The sequence below is a fragment of the Megascapheus bottae genome, chromosome 3 (genome assembly GCF_031878675.1).
Source record: "Megascapheus bottae isolate mThoBot1 chromosome 3, mThoBot2.hap1, whole genome shotgun sequence".
Classification (NCBI taxonomy): Eukaryota; Metazoa; Chordata; class Mammalia; order Rodentia; family Geomyidae; genus Megascapheus; species Megascapheus bottae.
In genome coordinates, this window is record NC_143511.1 from 63,433,716 (window position 1) to 63,452,108 (window position 18,393).

General features: G+C 46.3%; 2 protein-coding genes across 2 annotated transcripts; one reads left to right on the plus strand and one right to left on the minus strand.

Moving 5' to 3' along the window:
• Positions 1 to 6,524: 6,524 nt before the first annotated feature.
• Positions 6,525 to 8,820, minus strand: Alg2 (ALG2 alpha-1,3/1,6-mannosyltransferase). Its single transcript, XM_090330317.1, has 2 exons — positions 8,469 to 8,820; positions 6,525 to 7,566 (listed from the first exon to the last, which is right to left on the minus strand). The coding sequence occupies exons 1-2, from the start codon at positions 8,814 to 8,816 to the stop codon at positions 6,664 to 6,666; spliced, it is 1,251 nt and encodes a 416-aa protein (XP_090186443.1). The 5' UTR covers positions 8,817 to 8,820; the 3' UTR covers positions 6,525 to 6,663.
• Positions 8,821 to 9,206: 386 nt separating this feature from the next.
• On the plus strand, positions 9,207 to 17,268 carry Sec61b (SEC61 translocon subunit beta). The gene is made up of 4 exons (XM_090329152.1): positions 9,207 to 9,326; positions 9,472 to 9,569; positions 14,057 to 14,158; positions 16,977 to 17,268. Exons 1-4 carry the CDS (start codon positions 9,324 to 9,326, stop codon positions 17,062 to 17,064), a joined length of 291 nt encoding a protein of 96 aa, XP_090185278.1. The 5' UTR covers positions 9,207 to 9,323; the 3' UTR covers positions 17,065 to 17,268.
• The last annotated feature ends 1,125 nt before the right edge of the window (positions 17,269 to 18,393 follow it).

Here is an 18,393-nt window from a genome sequence, read left to right on the forward strand (position 1 = left end):
GAGAAGTGCGGAACCTCCTAGGCTCTCTGTGCCTCTTGGAGTTGCCATGTGTCTCTAGCCATGGCTTTTCCGAATGGACATGGCTCCCAGGGTGCAAATCTGAACCTAGTCTGGAGGTGGAGCCAGCTTGGGCAGCCCAGCCGACTCTGAATTGGAAATGAACAAGAGAAATGCTGGATGTGGGAAGCCACGGAGTTCGGAGGAGGTTTTGTTATGCAGCATGAGTGATTCAGAAGCTCACTTGTACATCCCCCTCATGGAGCCGAACTCCAGAGAAGAAAGTGTCTGCTAAACCTGGAGGAGTTAAAAGGTACCAGGACTGGCACTTTAAATCCCTCAGCAAAGGCACCTTTGCTTTGGTGCCATGTCTGATATGGCATAGAAATGGCAAAGTAGCCCCCTGTGATGAGAGGTCTGGCTAGAGGGCCAGGGACAGTGTTCCTAACGGGGTATCTGTGTCTTGGAGAGAGGCCAGGAATTCCCATGTAATTAGTGGGGGGCCGAGGAACCTGTGGTGAGAAGCACTGGATGTATATAGATTAGGGTTGAGCCCAGGGAAGCAGAGGACAAGCTCTCTGTCCACGGAAGGACTCAATCATGTCACGCTGCTTCTCCAGCCTGCAGAGTCCCAAACCGAGGTAGTAAAACTTCATTTGCCTTTAACCATTATATTCTTCCAGTTTCTCTAGTATGTGTATTAAACAACAGCAGCAACAACAACTCAAGAGTTTTAGAATACTTTGAAGAATTACCCACCTATGTCTTTCTGAAAGGTTATCTAAATGACATTCTCAATTGGAATCATCACAGCTGCTCTGGGGTGAGGAACCCAAGTCTGGAAAGCAGCCTCATCAGCTCCATCCCTGGGGAGGAAACCTTTTTCATTCTAATCACACCTTTCCCTAAAGAAACTTTCCTACTTCTGTCCCCACTGCGCCCCTGGCCTTACAGTCTGAAAGGAGCTCATTCACACAGCTGGTGGACAATGTTTCTCCGATGGCTTAATTGGGGGAAAGGAAACCTGTAGAGAGTCTTATCTGGGGGTGAGCGTCTCAAACATCCAAGATTATGTCCCTGTCACCTCATGACCCATCCTCTTCATGCCACCTTTTAATTTTGGTAGCAATTACGGTGTATATGGATAATGCCCATTAGCATATTCATGGTCATCTCTTCATATTTATTGTCCCCACAACTCATTAATCTTCATCTACTTTGTGTGCTTGACAGCTCAATCTATTTTGCAATCTCTGGGAAGCAGCCGTGGCCCCCCAAAGCCTTTGTTTTCCCGTAAATAAACTGTATTGGGGACCAGAGGACAATGGTGCATCCCTGTGTGATTGACACCAGCCACAGCGACTAATCAGGCTGGGACTTCATCGCCAGCTGAGTCGAGTGCATTATGGGGCCATTGTTCCAATACTGCCGGGGCAAGAACACACACAGCCAGTCACCTTCGCAAGATGGGCTGATTGTTCATCAAGATTAGACTGAGTTGCCTTATTATCTACCCATTCTAGACAACAAGGCATCGTACCTAAACAGACGCATTTGCAGCGATGGCCAGTGCACCAGGCAGATTTGAATTGCTAATGCCTAATCTGCCCAGCACAGATGTGCGATGAATATTTGGATGTTGTTTTTCCCATCCATTGAGGAGGATGAATTGATGAGGTGATGAGTGTTTAGTGATGGGTTCTGGACCAGAGCCAACAGCAGAGTTGGAGCCCTTGCTGGGGTGATAACCAGATTACCTCCAAAGTGCCTTTGCCACGATGCAGCAGCAAATTTGGTGACAGCCTAGTAGGGAGGGCTCTGTTTCTAGTTGGAAGAAAGTTTTCCTTCTAGTTTGCAATTCGATCTTTTGCTAAGCTTTTCAGACTTGCACAAGACCTAGAAGTTTCCTGTATCTTTTTTTTCCCCCCCTTATCTGACATCTCTTAAGGCTATGAGGAAATAGACTAGGGGCTAACTGCTAAGATTTGAATTCGACGCTACTGTTTTCTACAGCTTTTTGTACTTTGGTTTCTTATCTGTTAAAACAGACAGGTTAAAAAAATTCTACCAGCAATATACAGCTGATGTGAGGATTAAATTAATAGATATGTATAGATCTAGTCTAAGAAAAATAAATGCATAGTAAGAACTTACCCAATGTTACCATTTGTTACCAATAACATCTCCCATTATTATTGGTCGTTTGTTTTCTCCTCAAACAGCTTAGTGACACTGGAAATCCTCACTTCCTCAGGACCTCTCAGAGTGTCTACCATATCACTTTATCTGGTACCTTCTCAAGAAAATGGAATATTTTCCATACTTGTATGACTCTGAAACCCTTGACCAAGAAACATCCCTGGCAGCTTGTTTTTCCCCAGAAACCTTTTATAGAAAAAATTGCCACGGAAGGTAACAGAATACTTACAAAACTTTGAATGAAACCTGTGGTTCAGGGGCTGGGAATATGAATTGAAAGTAGTGAGGAATTATTCAAGAATGGACAGCTATTGATTTCATTTGTCTCCAGTGCCTCTCACCAGGGAGGTCCTATAGACTTAGTAGTAGAATTCATGTGGAATGGAAGCCATGGGTAGAAGGCATGTGGGAAGGGACGGCTTGTCTGCCAGGGCACCTTAGAGTAAGTTTTAAGGGGATCTCCCATTCCTGAGCACTGGAGAGAACCCCTGCTTACCTGCCTACTTCACCTTAAGAGAGGGCTTGCTTCCTTCCCCACATCCCCTGCTTCTCTCCCAGCCATGATTCCTGAGCCAGAGGGCTCAGGGTTAGGTGGCTGGCATGGACCTGGAAAGCCATACATAAGCCCCTCGTGGCTGGCCTTGCTTTATTAACATAGTTAGTAAAGGCCCCTAAATCAAGGGGAGGGATGGGGTCCACCAGGGTCCTTTTTGTCCAAATACGAAAGAAGATCTGCTACTTTGTGGTGAAAAAATTACTAAGATGGAACTCTTGGCTGTTAGAGGCTATATGTCCTGCCATGAGGAATAAAGTGGTCTGCAATGGAAAACAATGAGGCATTATAAAGAGATGGAGTTTTGATTTCCTAGCTCCCCTTGAATATTAAGTGTTAGCTGCATGAATACCCCTGCAGTTTTCCTTTAATTCTGTGAGCTGTCCCAGGAGTTTCCCAAAAAAATCTCTTTTTTCTGCCTAAAGCTTACAATTTGGCAATGCTAGCAAGTTAACATGGTCATTTAAAGGTTTGAAAAATAAATATTCTAGTATGTTTTTCTTTGGGAGTTTTTGTTTTCAGCAGCCCACTAGCCAGTTTTGTAGTTTTTATGTGCCTAGTATTCAGATTTTTGTTTTTGGTGCCTGTAATTTTTTGTCATAAAGGTGATGATGTATAAGGGTTAGTTATGTAAATCGGGTATCACGTTTCTTTTTGGACAATGTCATCCCTTCCTTTGCTCTCTCCCAGTTTTTATCTCCTGCCCCCCCAACTTGTATAGTTTATTTTCAAGAGAGTTGTATTTGCCTTTTAAATTAAAAAATATTTAGTTTCAGAATTTAAGGCCAATTACTACACCTCTGCGATATGTGTACTAGCAAAAAGTTATGAAGAGCAGAATTATTTATCTCAAATAAGGCATTATTTGGAAATCTTAAATGTCTAATGTTGTAAAATAGGTTTAGTTCTTTAAAAATGTTATTACTTTTTCTTTTCATGATCAAATTCTTACTTCCTCTTAAAGATGTATCTTTGGAACACCATTGCGCATACATATGGCTACATGTGGTTTTGATACATGCATCCAATATATAATAGTTAAGGCAGGCACTTTGCATTTCCACCATTTCATGTTTTTTGTGTCCTTGGTATGGGAACACTGAAACTGCTCTTCTAACAATTTTGAGATACACAGTATGGACTGTGGTTATTTGTGCAAGGGAATAAGTGTAACTTTGTACTCATCTCTCCCTACCTCTTCCTTCTCCCTGTCTTTCCAGATTCTAATCATTGTTCTGAGATGGGCCTCCAGATTCCATGGCAGAAGCAAGGTATTTTCCAGAAAAGAGACAGCAGAGAGCTGCAATTGTCCCTTCTTCTGTCTGGGTCTGTTACTTACCCCTGCAAGAGTAAACTGGCTTAGGTGACTCAGTCACTTCTGACTAGCTTTGATTCTGGGAATGCAAAGAAAAGAGGTCAGAGGACAGTTACTGGCCGTGGTAGAGGTGGCTAGAGAAGGGCTGATGGGATGAGGGGGGTGTGTGTGTGCAGCGATGTTTAGATGTTTCCATGCCTTATTTTTGCTAAGGAAGATACAGATGATAGTGTGAAACAGGTGTGTGGGGCAGGCTAGAAGGGGAGGATGGATTCAGAGTGACATGGTTAGCCTGCCCTGAGCTGGACAGACCTGGGCTTCTGTTCTGTTCCTTCCTGGCTGCAAGCCTCCAATTCTCACCTTCACAGGTGCCCATATGGCCTACAAGGATGCTGAGAAGAGAACACAAGACAACACAAGCCTGGCGCTGGTGGTCATGCCTGTGATCTTAGCAACTTGGGAGGCGGAGGCCTGATGTGAGGATTAAATGAGGCCAAGCTACATTCTTAGCTTCATGTGCCAACCAGCCCTGAGTCAGGTCAGAAGCTGGAAGCTCATGCCAGACAGGACTCTGCAGCCCTTCCAGACCTGTAAGAAACAAGTTACCAGATGGGGCTCAGGACAATGAAGACAAGCCAAAGGCCTACGAACCCTTGCAGCTATGATTTATACAGAAATGGTCACATAAGCAAAAGATACTGAGTTCAGAAAAGATGAGCAGTAATTACATATTACACACTATGAAATCACAACAGACTGATTTCAGGCTTCACCTCAGAGGTCAGAGCCACCAGAGGCTGCAGTTTCTCAAATGAATACCACCACGCCACAAACTACAGAAGACTGGATGGTAAACTTTCAAAGTGTTTGAAAGTCCACAGAACTTATGCAACACTCTTCATTTTGCAGAACTGTTTTTGTTTTTGGTACAGTACCAATTGGCCTAAATTCTCCTGCGAAACAGATGCACGTGAGGAACTTGATCCCTGAAGGAGCTCCAACACTGCTCTGATGGTGTCACACAGACCCATGTGAGTGCTGGCATGGACAACATCCCCAAAACGCAACAGCAAGCACCTAACATTTCTATCCTGTATGGCAAGTGTTGCTTTTAAGCACTTAGCATTCTGTGGATACCTGTCCTAAGCACCCTATGAGAACACAGCAAGAGTTATCCTTCTTTCCCAGTGAGAGCGTTGAGGGGACAGACTTTGTCTCAAGGTCACAGGGGCCATCAACGTCTCAAGAGCTTATTAATATGGAACACATGGCTACTGATATGTCACACTTTTATTACATGTAAAGGTATTTAAGACCGTGCTTACTATTTGCACTTAGATCAACAGGTAAGTAATGAAATCTAAGTTTCAGTGAGTACCATAGAAAAGCTGGGAGATCACTTGTAGTTTGAGATGTGAGTGGTCAAAGTTCATGGAAGACCCAGGAAATACACTTGTATTCTACACTTACTAGTTTGATCAATACAACACAAATACTAACAGAATTGGTGACATAAGAGCTTCGACATTAAAAACCAGGTCCTAAACAAGGTGTGTACTATAGTTCAGATTCTTGAAACTAAGTGTCTCACTTGCTAGAAAGGTACTTTACAACTTGAGCCATGTCCTCAATCTTTTGCTTGTTACCTTTTGCATAGTCTTACATTTTTGCCCTGGCCTGTACATGGCCCCCAATTCTATTTATAGTTTCCTGAGACGCTGAGAACAGTGTGGTACCAGGACATTTGACTTATTTGTTGAGAGGGGGTCTTTTGGCCCATGCTGGTCTGCATCCCGGAAGCCATGAGGTGAGGGCTCCCCCTCATCACATGCTCCTGCCAGGATGTACTGGGCCACCACAGGCCCAAACAGCACTGTTGCACAAGCAAGGGTGCAGCCTCCTAAACTGTGGGTCAAAATGAATATTGGCAAAGTGATGAACACAATGCACAGCACATAGGTAGCAATATGCTCCTCATGTCCGCAGAACTTACCAGGCTGGGTTACCTTATTTAGCAGCATCTAAAGGAATCAAGGGGGCTAAAATCCAGTGCTTTATTATCTGTTACTATGCGGGACATGTTCTGTCACGTCTCAGAATGTGAAACTATAACACATCACCTCTAACAACAGGGCATTTGTGCTATTACCCAGGGCCGGGGGGGGGGGGGGGGTAGTATATAGCCAGGATTTCCTAATAGCTGACAGTGAACACGCCAGTGGGCAGAGTCTAGGAATCACAGCAGTCTCTTCTCATGTTCTGAAGACAAATTAACCAATTTTCATAACCATGTACCTAAAACAATTAAGGCACAATATAATTAACTCCTTATATGCAGAACAACAATAGTCCAAAAGATAGAGTTAAAATATTCTGCTGAAGGTGGAATTCTATCATTTTTCTAACAGTGGCAGGACTTGGAATGCTTTTCTGAAAACACAGGTGGAGGTGTTCAGGAAGGCAAATCACACCCAAGACTCAACTTTATTTAAAAAACAAAAAAATCCCTCCGTATGGATCCTAGGATCCTTTTTTGGTCTCAAAAGTAGTTTTACAATCCATAAAAATGATAGTAGTGAATACAGCATAAAGAATCTGATTATACCAGTAGTTTGGTTACATACTGGTAGAGCTGTTCTGTAAATGCCTCACAGGAAAACTTCTGCTTTACCCTGGCCTTTCCAGCCAGGCCCATTGTGACTTTTAAGGATGGTTCCTGGATGAACTTCTCTATTGCTTCTGAGAAGTCTACTGGGTCAGGCTCACATAAAAACCCTGTAACGCTGTGGATGATGGATTCCAAGGGTCCACCTGAGTTGACAGCAATGACTGGGCATTGCATGTACATGGCCTCCAGAGGGACGATGCCAAAGTGCTCATTGCTGGGTGTGTAAAGCACACACGTGCAGCCATGGAGGAGTGAGATTTTCTGCTTGTCTGAGAAAGAGCGCAGGAAGGTCACATGTTGGTCAAGGTCAGACTGCTGGACTATGTTCTTCAGTTCCTGATAGTGCTCCACGTTCTCTAGGACTCTCTCATCATAACCACCTGCCATGATCAGATGAACCCGCTCCCAATCCTGTGAGGCCAATCTTCTTCGCAGCTGCACAAGGGCCTCCAGTGCCAAAGTCAGATTTTTCTTCCTTTCATATCTGTTGATGGAGAGGAAGAGGAATTTTTTCCCCTCGGGGACTAGGTCATCAAGTTTCTCGGGAACAGTGGAGTCAAAGCTGGTGACATTCAGAGATGGGTAGAGCACATGAGGGTCAATGTGAGACAAGGACTTGAAGGTTTCCTTAAAAATAGCGGCTGTGAACTGGCTGTTGACCAAGATACAGTCTGCCATGCCTGTGGTGTACTCCTCTAGCCAGTCAATTGGAGCTCTGTACAACCGTTTCAGAAAGGAATCTCTCCTGGTGAGAAGCAGATCTGGGAAGTGACAGTAGAATAGGATCTTCTTCCGCCTTCTGGCCAGCTTGAACACTGGGATACAGGCAGACACCTAGTCAAAGCAAGGCCAATGGCAGGTAAGTGACTAGACATCTTAATCATAACCAAACCAAAGGTACAGACACCCACCAGGAAACCCACCCGGTCTATGGACTCCTTCTGACACGGTGGGATTCAGCAGTGTGAACACTCATCTAGGTGTACAGAAGGCTGGGAGTCATTTGCAGGATGGTGTTTAACATTTAAATCTTCAAACCAAGTGGTTTCCTCGAGGATAAAACTAACAATACCCAATAACACATTTGAGGAGGAACGAATATACTATCATTTCGAAAAGGTAATGACACTGAGACGTCTTTCACATTACACCTTCCAATTCTAGTTTATATTCTATACTTTTGCGCATGTATCTCTCAGTTCAGACTGGCATATTTCAAGTGCTTAACAGCTATATGGCTACTACAGTGGTCCAGCTGTAGGAGCTTTCTCCTCCTAAGGAACTAAATAAATGAGCTACAGTAATTTAGAGCACAGTAACAGGACTGCCAGGGCTGGAACTTACACGGTAGAGTTGCAGATAGGTCACGTTAAATTTTTTTTTTTCTTTTTTGGAGCACTAGGTCAATTTTACACTTTTACATGTTACCCCTTAAACATTTATGTGTGCGTGTGCCTGCTTGTCTTGGGGCTTTGAACTCGGCCTGGGAGCTGTCCCTGAGAGCTTTTCTGCTCAAAGCTGTCACTCTGCCACTCGATCCACAGCTCCACTTCCTGCTTTCTAATAATTAATTGCAGCTATCAGACTCTTTCTCTGCCCCAGCGGTCTTCGAATCGTGATCCTCAAATCTCCGCCTCCTGAGCGGCGAGGCTTATCGGCGTGAACCCCCGGGGGAGCCGGGCAGCGGGCCGCCCAGCTTTCCCCCCCCCCCCCAGGCCCCGTGGCTGCCGCCTCACCTGGTCGCACACCACCACGTCGAACTCCTCGTCGGCGAGGAACAGCACGTAGAGGGCCAGGAAGACCATGCGCACGTAGGCGCAGACGGCGGCGCCGCGGCCGCCGGGGCCCAGGCCGCGGGGCAGCCAGTCCCCGGCGCAGCATACCGGCAGCCCCCGGCTCTCGGCGAAACAGTGGCCCGGGTCATAGTGCGCAGTCCAGATCTTCACGCTACAGCCGCGCGACCGCAGCGCCAACGCCGCATCCAGCACCAGCCGCTCGGCGCCACCCACACCCAGGTCTGGGTGCAGAAACAGCACCGACGGGCCAGGCCCCAGGTCCAGGGGAGGGTCCTGCTTCTCCGCCATGGCCAGAAAGCGGCGCCTGTGCCCTGAGCCCCGCGTTCCGGGGGCGGGGGGGTGTGCGGGGGGGGGGGACTTCTGTAAGCCCCGCCCCCTGACTTAGCTGGCCATTGAGGGACCACGCTGCCCCGCCTCGCCTAGCTCCGTGCGGCCACGTCAGCGCAAATCTGTGGGCGCCTAGCAACTGCCTGACAAAGTGCCCCATCAGACTTTGGTTTAGCTTCTCTCTGGGCGGGAATGGGTCCTGTAAAGAAGAATATCGTCCAAGCAAAGCATTTGAAAGGGCTTCCCTTCACATTTAGCCTCTAAGCAAGCTGCTTTTTGCAGAATTTCTGCAGGCGTATATCAGGGCATCTAAGGCGTCCTTAGAGTCGGCGAGGACCCTGACGGCGGGGCTGGGGGGCGGGGCCTGATCAGTCTTTCCTGTTGCGGGTCTTCTGGTTGTGCCGCAGCCTTCCCTGCGGTCCGCAATACCCTCTGCTGCTTTCCCTCAGCGGCCCACCAGCTTCCAGCATGGTACGCGGCCCCAGCCTCCGCCCCTGGCTCCCTGCCTTCCCGAGGCGCGCTGACTCCTGCCCGGCGCCCCATCCTCCGTCCGGGTCTTCCTGGTCTCTCCCGCCCTCGGGGATCTCACGGTCTGTCTGCTTGTCTTCCTCCACAGCCCGGCCCGACCCCCAGCGGCACTAACGTGGGCTCCTCGGGACGATCTCCCAGCAAAGCGGTGGCCGCCCGGGCCGCGGGATCGACTGTCCGGCAGAGGTAAGGAGCCAGGCGGCCCACTCGGGCGTGGACTCGCAGAGATGGGGTCCGCGAGATGACTGGGCCAGGGAAGGGAATCCCAGGGCTTGAAAAGAGTCCCCGGGGCGCGATGAGCCTGAGCTGACGTGGCCCGGAGAGATGTGGAAGGCCTTTGGGGAGGGGAGGCATCATTTTCGTCTCCCTTGCTCATTTTCCCGCCCCACTCTTTAAGAAGGAAAGTTAAACTAGACAAGGAGCTGGGACAGCCGACCCTGGTCCCTTCAGACCGATGTCTGTAAGTTGACGATCCAGGAGCTGAGCTTTGCCTTTATATTCCTATCCAGAGGTCCTGGGCACCCCCAATTTAACGTGACGTGTCTCCTTTCACCCCAGTTTTGTAGAGGGGACAAATAGACCATGAAGAGGGCTTGGCGAGTGGGGGCACAGTCCTGTAAATCCTAGGTATTCTGAAGGCTGAGATCCAGAGGATAGCCATTTGAGGCCAGCCTGGGCAGAAGAACCCACGAGACGCTATTTCCAATTAGCCAGCTAAAAGCCCGGCTTGCGGCATTGACTCAAGTCAGAAAGCACCAGCCAAACAAGCCCTGAATCCAGTACTGACAATACAGAAACAAACAACAACAAAAAAAAAGATTGCAAAGAGATGAGGTGTTGTACAATAACAAATCTAAAACTAATGGCTTGAAACATCTGTGAAACAGAGAAGAAAACTGTAATAGAACTGTCAGAAATGGCAAGGTCATCTTAACTGATAGTGTCCTGTCCTCTAGCTACTCAAGGGAAGTGGTTTAGAACCTGTGGGCTTAAGACTGCAGCCTTGGGCTTCAGAGATCCTTTGTATATAACAGATGAATATGGGAGTTGGGTGGATAGAGATTTTAAAATTTCAGTGCTAGATGACATCTTACAGGGTTCAGTGTAGCAGGGCCAGTGTAATCAGACATAGTATGAATGGCTGTCTGGAGGAACCCTACAATATTCTCTTTCAGAGGTTTGGTGTGGACTAAGTATTGTGAGTGTAATGGTTTAAGTATGGGCTTAACAGTATGTCCATTCTCCTAAGATTTTAGAAGAAAGTTGAGGTTCATGGGTAATAGTAATGCTTTAGACTAGATTTGCAATATTTGTGTATAAAGTCATAGGATAAATTATATCTTGGGGAAGAAGCAGTAGAGGGTTTAAGGTCATAGCCAGGGTTGGAATCCTCACAATGTGTAGTATAGTGTGGCTGTGAGAAAGAAAAGGAGCAATAATGCATCAGAAACAGTAAAACTACGAAGTATTACACAGTGTTCAAACAGAATTAGTGGGAATCGTGGACGTTAAGATAGTCATCGAATATTTATTAAAACTCTGCTGAATGGCAAGCAGTTTTAGCTTGAAGAGTATATGCATAAACAAGATAAGGCAGGGTCTGTCCTTATTCTGTGAACTTTACCGCAATGTAGGAGTTTATAAATAAAATGGTAGTTTTAGGCAATAAGAGCTATGAAAAGAAGTAAAGCTGGGTAGGGGTTTAGAGAGTATTGGAGATGGCTATTTTTATTCAGAGTGCTCCGGGTGGGCTGTGTCTGAGCAGAGAGCTGAAAGAAGCAAGAGAGGCAGAAGAAGAATGGTTAGCTGAAGTCTTTGAGCTTGGTTTGTTCTAGGAACAGCGAGCAAGCTATGGTATTCAACAGAGTATGTAAACAGTTTGATTAAGGTATGAGAAGAGGAGGGCAGTTACACACTGGTTAGAAAGCGAGGCCCAAATAGACCCCAAGTAGACATTGAAGAGAGTGAAGTGGACTCTGTTATTGACTGCTACTTAGCTTCCTAGTGAGGGAATGGACAATGTTTTCAGTGCATTTTGATACTTCTAGTGGTGGTCATAGATCTCCTGAACATCCATGTGCTTGCAGAAATATGGAATCTCCCATACTCATTTTGCTAGAGGTCCTGTCATCCCATCTTTGAACACAGGAATTAGATTTGCAAGATGTAGGAGTAGTAGTGAGTGCATGGCCCATACTGGGTTTATCTTCCAGCTTGGGTCCCCTTTTATAAACTAGGAAGAACATTCAGGAACTTACCGTATAGATTAAATAGCATGTATCTTTGCACACTATTTAAGGTGAATGCTTTGCTTTGCTTAGCTTTGCTTTGCCAGTCCTAGCTCAGGGCCTGAGCTCTGTCCTTGGACTTTCTCAAGCTAGAGTTCTTCCACCTGAGCCACAGCACCACTTCCAGCTTTTTTCCTATACATGTGGTACTGAGGCATCAAACCCTGGTCTTCATGCATGCTAGGCAGGCACTCTACCACTAGGCCAAACTCCTGGCCCTGTGAATGCTTTTCTAAGTACATGCCTTTGTCCATAAATTCTCATAGTATGTGCCCCCAGATCAACAGTCAGACCAGAGCATTCCAAGTTCCCAGCTTGCCATGTAGTCCATAATTAATGTCTGAAACATAATGCTGTGGTGCAGTAGTCCAAGTCATTGACCCAGATTACTTTCAGAGTTCTGTGATGAATGCAGCTCTTCCTGCTAGACCCAGGACTGCACTCTTCCACTTATGCAACGGGGCAGGACAAGCTCCTTGGGCTGTACTTAGAGTGTGGCATAGAGGCCATGAGGGGAAGGGGGGCTGAAAAGGGCATTGGGATCAGAATTGGGAGGAAAGTGGTGGTAGGGGTTGGGTTTTCCCTTGCATTTCCTTCCTGTGCATTCTTCCCTTTCAAACCATACCAAATGAGCAACCTACATCATAAAGTGGGATTTTGAAGGGAGCGGACACTGAGACAAGCCTATTCCTCTCCTCTTTCTCCTAACCTAGGGAGATGAATAGATTGAAAAAGATGTCTTTTTTTTTTTTTTTTTTTTTTTTGCCAGTCCTGGAACTTGAACTCAGGGCCTGGGCACTGTTCTTGGACACTCTTTACTTAAGGCTAGCTGTCACTTGAGCCACAGCACCACTAGGGTACTAGGGTACTGTGGCATGGTGGGGTGGGGGTCGGGCCGGTAGCTGCTGAATGGAGTTCCCAGGGAGGAGGAGGTTGCCTCAGGGCTAGGCCTCGTTTGCAGTCTTCTTTTGGCTGGGGTGCATGCATCACAGGCCTCGTCTGGCCCGAGCTACACCTGTTTGCTGAGGACAGGTTCTGTTTGGGTGTTTCTTGCCATTTTTCACTTCCTGCCACTCTGTCCAGGATATATGACCAGTTCATCCAAACAGCAGAATTTTCACAAAGTCCTTTTTAAAATAATATACACTCCATTTTGAGGACTGGCATATAATTAACAATGCTTTTTGTCTGTTCAAGAGTGTAATAATTTTAAAACACTTTTAAGTAGTTATTTTAAGATCAAATTACATCGATTCAGGATTCTTTTTACATGGGGGTTTCTTACTTGGAGTCACAAACTAGGTGTGAAGAGAAACTGGAAGACTGCTCAGCCAGGTGGTGTGGCTCATGCCTGTAGTCTCAGCTAGTTGGAGCATAGAAGTAGAAGGATCATGCTTTGGGATACCATGGCAAAAAGTTAGTGAGACCCCATTGTTAACCAATAAGCTGAGAGTATTAGCTTTAATGTCAGCTATGTGGGAGGTACAGGTCACTGGTCCAGAGCTGGTTCTGGGCACAAGTAAGACTATCTGAAAAGTAACTAAAGCAGGAAGGTTGGGGGTAGGGCTCAAATGGTAGAACCTCTGCCAATCAAGGGCATGAAGCCCTGACTTTTTTTTTTTCTTTTCTGCCAGTCCTAGGGCTTGTACTCAGGCCCTAGGCACTGTCCTTGAGCTCTCTCAAGGCTAGCGCTCTACCACTTGAGCCGCACTACCACTTCTGGCATTTTCCACATATGTGGTAACAAGAACTCAAACCCAGGGCTTTGTGCATGCTAGGCCAGCACTCAACCACCAGGCTATGCTCCTAGCCCCAAGCCCTGACTTTCTTAAACCCCTCTTAAACCCCATTACTGACTTCATTTATGAAGTAAGAAATTATAGCTGTTTCTTAGGGTGTTTGCCCTGTCATATGGCATGTGACATGGTAGGTACTAAGTTTATAGTTACTGGCATCATAGCAATAACTCTGCAATCCAAACTAGTACCAGCAAAACCATTTTTTTCCCTCCTTATTGATTCTTCCCCTCCTCCCCACCCCACAATCCCCTTCCCCCTTGGTGCCAATACTGAGGTTCAAACCAGGGCTTGAGCAGCTGTCCCTTAGCTTTTTTTCTTAAGGCTGTTGCTCTGCACTTGAATCACAGCTTTACTTCCAGCTTTTTGGCGGTTAATTAGAAATAAGAATCTCAGGCACTTTCCTGCCCATGCTGGCTTCAAACCAGTCTACAGGTCTCAGCATCCTGCATAGTTAGAATTACAGACCATAAGCCACTGGCATCTGGCTCCTTATTGATTCTTTAAAGGTACAATGGAAGCCTGTGTTACACTGTAGTTCAAAGGATCTCCAAGGAAACGCCTTTGGTAATGCTTTCCTTTGTTTCAGGAAAAATGCCAGCTGTGGGACGAGGAGCGCAGGCCGCACGACCTCCACAGGGACTGGGGGGATGTGGCGATTCTACACTGAGGATTCCCCGGGGCTCAAAGTGTAAGTCCTGGAAGCAGAACCCGTGTGTGCGTTCTGGGTTGCGGAGTGTGTCATTGCTGTCTGCCTCAGTCACGAGAGGCACTGGCTTTGATGACATTTGTGATCCAGGCAGGCCTGGTGTCACCTGCCCATTTGTCAGCGTCAGGTTAGGCCCTGAAATGACGTCGTGCAGGGCGTGAGTGAGAGGCATGGAGGCTCTGCCTGTCGCCCTGTCATAGTAAGTGATGGTAGCAGAGAGAACTGCAGGGAAAGCCACTTAATGAGGTGAAATTGCTCTTCATTTGGTGCTCCGGTCCTACACTGAGAAAGAGGAGGAACCATTTGAATAGGAATTGGGTGATTTTTCACAGTCCTCCTGGAGGCACAGGCTGATAGTATTACAGCCTAATGCAAGTTTTTCCGTTAGATCATGTCACCAAAAGTCCCCTGGTCTCCGTGTGTGCGTTGGTGTTTGTGGATTGGGGAGCAGACACCGCACTTTCTGGAAGTCAGTGTGTGAGGGAGGCGAACATCCCGGAGCCCCCATGCTGTGTTTGCCTGCTTCGCTTGTCAGGGTTTCTGGTGCTGTGTCTGGTCTAGCACTGCTGGACTCTGCCAGGCTCAGAGGCTTCAGAACACTGATCTGACAACCCTGTGCCTAGGACAGGGGTCATAGTGGCAGAAGTCATGAGGGGCCCTTGGTGCTGGGCACAGAAGCTGAGTATTGGATTCTACGTTGATCTGTCCAGACACCCGCTAGGTGGGAGAATGGCAGCTTGAAGGGGAGGCTCAGGGGAGACAGTGATGTGCCAAGACAGAAGGCTGACACAGGCTTGAGAGGATCAGTGCCTTTGCATTGTCCTGCTCATGGGACCTTGACCTGCACGGCAGGTGTAGTTTATGAAGGCTTCCTCAGAGTCTGGAGATGGGATTGACTTCCTTGCTGTGAGCTGGGAGATGTGGAAGAATGTGTTTGGGAAGTACTCTTGGGGTGGAAGGAGGGGGTGTGAGTGGGTGATCGTCCTTCCTGCCTTGATTAGAGGTAATTTTCCAGAACATTTCAGAGGCAGTGTGAAGTCTTTTGTTCTGTGGGGATATGGGGGCCTGTTTTAAACCCCCTCCAGAAGGTGGACAAAGGTGTTCTCCTGTGGCTCGTGCCTGCTGTGGCTTCCTGCTTCTGAACAGCCAGACTCGCCGTGTGTGTCTAGGCTTCCCTGGAAGTGGCTAAATAAAGCCACGTGCACCATATTCTTACCACAGCAGGGATAGGGGTTTGTAGTGAGAAGACACTGTGGGGAATTTCTGCCTATAAAGCCATGTCAGGAAGAAGTCACATCTTGATGCTTTGTTTTTCTCCATCAAGTTGATAACTAGCACTTTTTGAGAGGTATTGTAAGCCTACATCTTGAGCATTAGTGTACTTATTAATATTCCAGCAGTGATGTAAGATAGGTACTGTTCCACTTTACAAGTGGGAGGCTGAGGCTTGAGGAAGGTAAGGAATGGGGCTTCAGTGACAGGGTTGAGAATTATGAGTCTCAGGCTCTGGGACCACCCTCAGAGGTTGAGGTTTTAATAATGTCTGGTCAGAAGGAAGTAAGATGGAGTACCTTGTGATGTCATCTCTCCCTCTTTTTTTAATTAAAAAAAAATCAATTTTTTTTTTTTTTGCCAGTCCTGGGGCTTGAATTCAGGGCCTGAGCACTGTCCTTGGTCTTTATCAAGGCTAGAGCTCTACCACTTGAGCCACAGCACCACTTCCAGCTTTTTTTCTATGTATGTGGTATCAAGGAATGGAACCCAGGTCTTTGTGCATGCTAGGCAAGCCCTCTACCACTAGGCCAAACTCTCTCAGCCCTCCTTATCTCTTTTACTTTTGTTTGCTCGCTCAATTGTTATGGTTTAGGAAGCACAGAGTAGGGTAGTGGAGACCTCTGTACCGCTTTCATCTAGTCGTGGTCACTGGCATCTGCTGCCTCTTCCATGATGACTACAATGATTTCTCTTCTCTGTGGTCTTTCCCTCTCTGACCCCCAGTTATATGGGGCTGGAGGAGGCACGGGGGTGGGGGAGGTGACAGGAAGAATTAAAAGATGCAACTCCTGAAGTACCTGAAGTAAACTTGACAGCTTGTGTAAATTCAGGGAGTTCAGCTTTTCATTTAGAAACCCATCTATTAATTTGTAATCGTAAACACACGATGTAGGGAAGGGCAAATGAGTAAAATCTGCTTATTTCCTACATCAGATACATAAATATGGACTCGGATTTAATGTATGGTGCCTAGAATGCTTGTTCCTTGAAGATAGGACCTTGCGCCAGTCCAAAGGGAATCCAAAAACCAGAGTTCACATCTCTCCCTGCCTCTCTTGTGTGTTTTAGGCAAGTAATAATAATCCCTGTATTGCTCAGTTTTCTTCATGTAGCAGATGAAATCAATACTTGTCTTATGAATTTGTTGTGCAGGTCATACGGGATCATGTGTTTAAAGCCATTTTATCAATTACATCATGTGATTCTCATTGTATATCTAACGCATTGTAATTAGATGGGGCAATCTGTCTTTGTTAGAGGTGGTTTCTTTCCAGGACATCTGAGTATGACACTATATATTGTTTGGTGTTTTTCACTGCGAATGAGTCCAACTGCAGTGCCGTCATCACGCTTTCCAGCCAGTCACAGTAGCGATGGGAATATTTTTAGACGATGTAAATAATGCCCCTGGATAAATCTGAAGTCCCCCCCCCCAAATCCTCACTTTGCCCCTGGGCAATCTTGAGTGTGAGCTCTAATAATACCTTATTACTAAAGCATGCACGCCTTGTCTTCTCATTTCTAGTGGCCCCGTTCCAGTTTTGGTTATGAGTCTCCTGTTCATCGCTTCTGTATTTATGTTGCACATTTGGGGCAAGTACACGCGTTCATAGATTCGGCTGCATCCATCTGTCATCTGAAGAAGAAGAAGAAGAGAAAAAAAAAACACCCAACATATCTTGGACCAAAAGTGAAGTGATTTTTTCTGTTCACGAGAAAAAAATTTTCTGTAAGCGTATTGTTTTACAGGGAACAAAATACAAATTGATTGAGGAATCAGATTTTTTTCTATGACTAATAAACTTTTTAATTGATAAGTCCCTGTCTGGTTGCTTATGTCTCCTTGCTAGAGCCTTTGTCTGCCTATAAGATTGCCATTGACTAGGCAGAAAATTGTCAAGCCCTGGATTGACAAGCCCTTGAACCGTGTACTCGTCCAGGTTTCAGGATACTGTATGTAGTTGGCCTCGGCATGTTTTTATCCAGGGAGTTTTTGTCCTGGAGATTGTGATTTGGGGGTCTTCTGTGGTGACTGCCAAGAAGATCTGTGTTCAAAGGCAATTTGATACCACAGAACAAAGAAATGGAAACTAGAAATCTTGGATGGATGTTTGCTCATTCTGTTCTTATTTCTCAGACTAAGTTGTCAGATAAGGGGTCCTTTTGTGTAGCCCAGACTGGCCTCAAACTTGCCATCTTCCTGCCCTTGCCTCCTGAGCACTGGGCTGGCTTATAGGCATGTGCTACCATGCCTGGCTCCTTCTGTCCTGTAGCTCTAAAACACTTGCTTTTTTTTCTCTCCAATTCTTAATTTTCAGAGCGTACACCAGGGTTCCCATCTGTTTATTTCTCCTTAACCTAGTTTGAAAGAATTACTTGGATAAATTAGATTTATCAATAATGTTTTTATTTTAAAAATTAAAAGACCTTCAGCATTAGAGTGCAACTTTTTTTTTTCTTTGTGGTTTTGGGAGCTTGAACTCTGGGCCTGGATGATGTCCCAGAGCTTTTCAGCTCAAGGCTACCACACTGTCCCTTGAGCCACATTGCCACTTCCAGTTTTCCAGTGATTAATTGGAGATAAGAGTCTTATGTTCTTTAGTGCCTGGGCTGGCTTTGAACCTTGATCCTCAGATCTCAGCCTCCTGAGTAGCTAGGATTACAGGCGTGAGCCACCGTGTCCAGCTAGAGGACAATTTCTACACTTAAGTTTATTTAATTCCATCCCACTGGAAGTTTTGGAAGTGCAACTTAGCTTGTGCTGTCGTTAGATCTGAGCACATAAGGTTGAATTTGCTCAAGACTTAGCTCCCCCTGGCTGTGGCAGAGGATTTCAAGCCCAATTCCTACTGATGATGAGGTACAGGAATGAGAGACGAGTATTTGAAAGTCATACTTTCATCCAACAATAAGGCTGCTTCAAACAAATTCTCTGAGCATTT

Coding starts and splice junctions, on each gene's coding strand:
- Alg2 (XM_090330317.1), bottom strand. CDS start 8,816: ATGGCGGAGAAGCAGGACCCTCCCCTGGACCTGGGGCCTGGCCCGTCG. Junction 7,567..8,468: donor ACGTGGTGGTGTGCGACCAG/GTGAGGCGGCAG, acceptor TGCTTTGACTAG/GTGTCTGCCTGTATCCCAGT.
- Sec61b (XM_090329152.1), top strand. Junction 9,570..14,056: donor GGATCGACTGTCCGGCAGAG/GTAAGGAGCCAG, acceptor CCTTTGTTTCAG/GAAAAATGCCAGCTGTGGGA. Junction 14,159..16,976: donor GATTCCCCGGGGCTCAAAGT/GTAAGTCCTGGA, acceptor TCTCATTTCTAG/TGGCCCCGTTCCAGTTTTGG.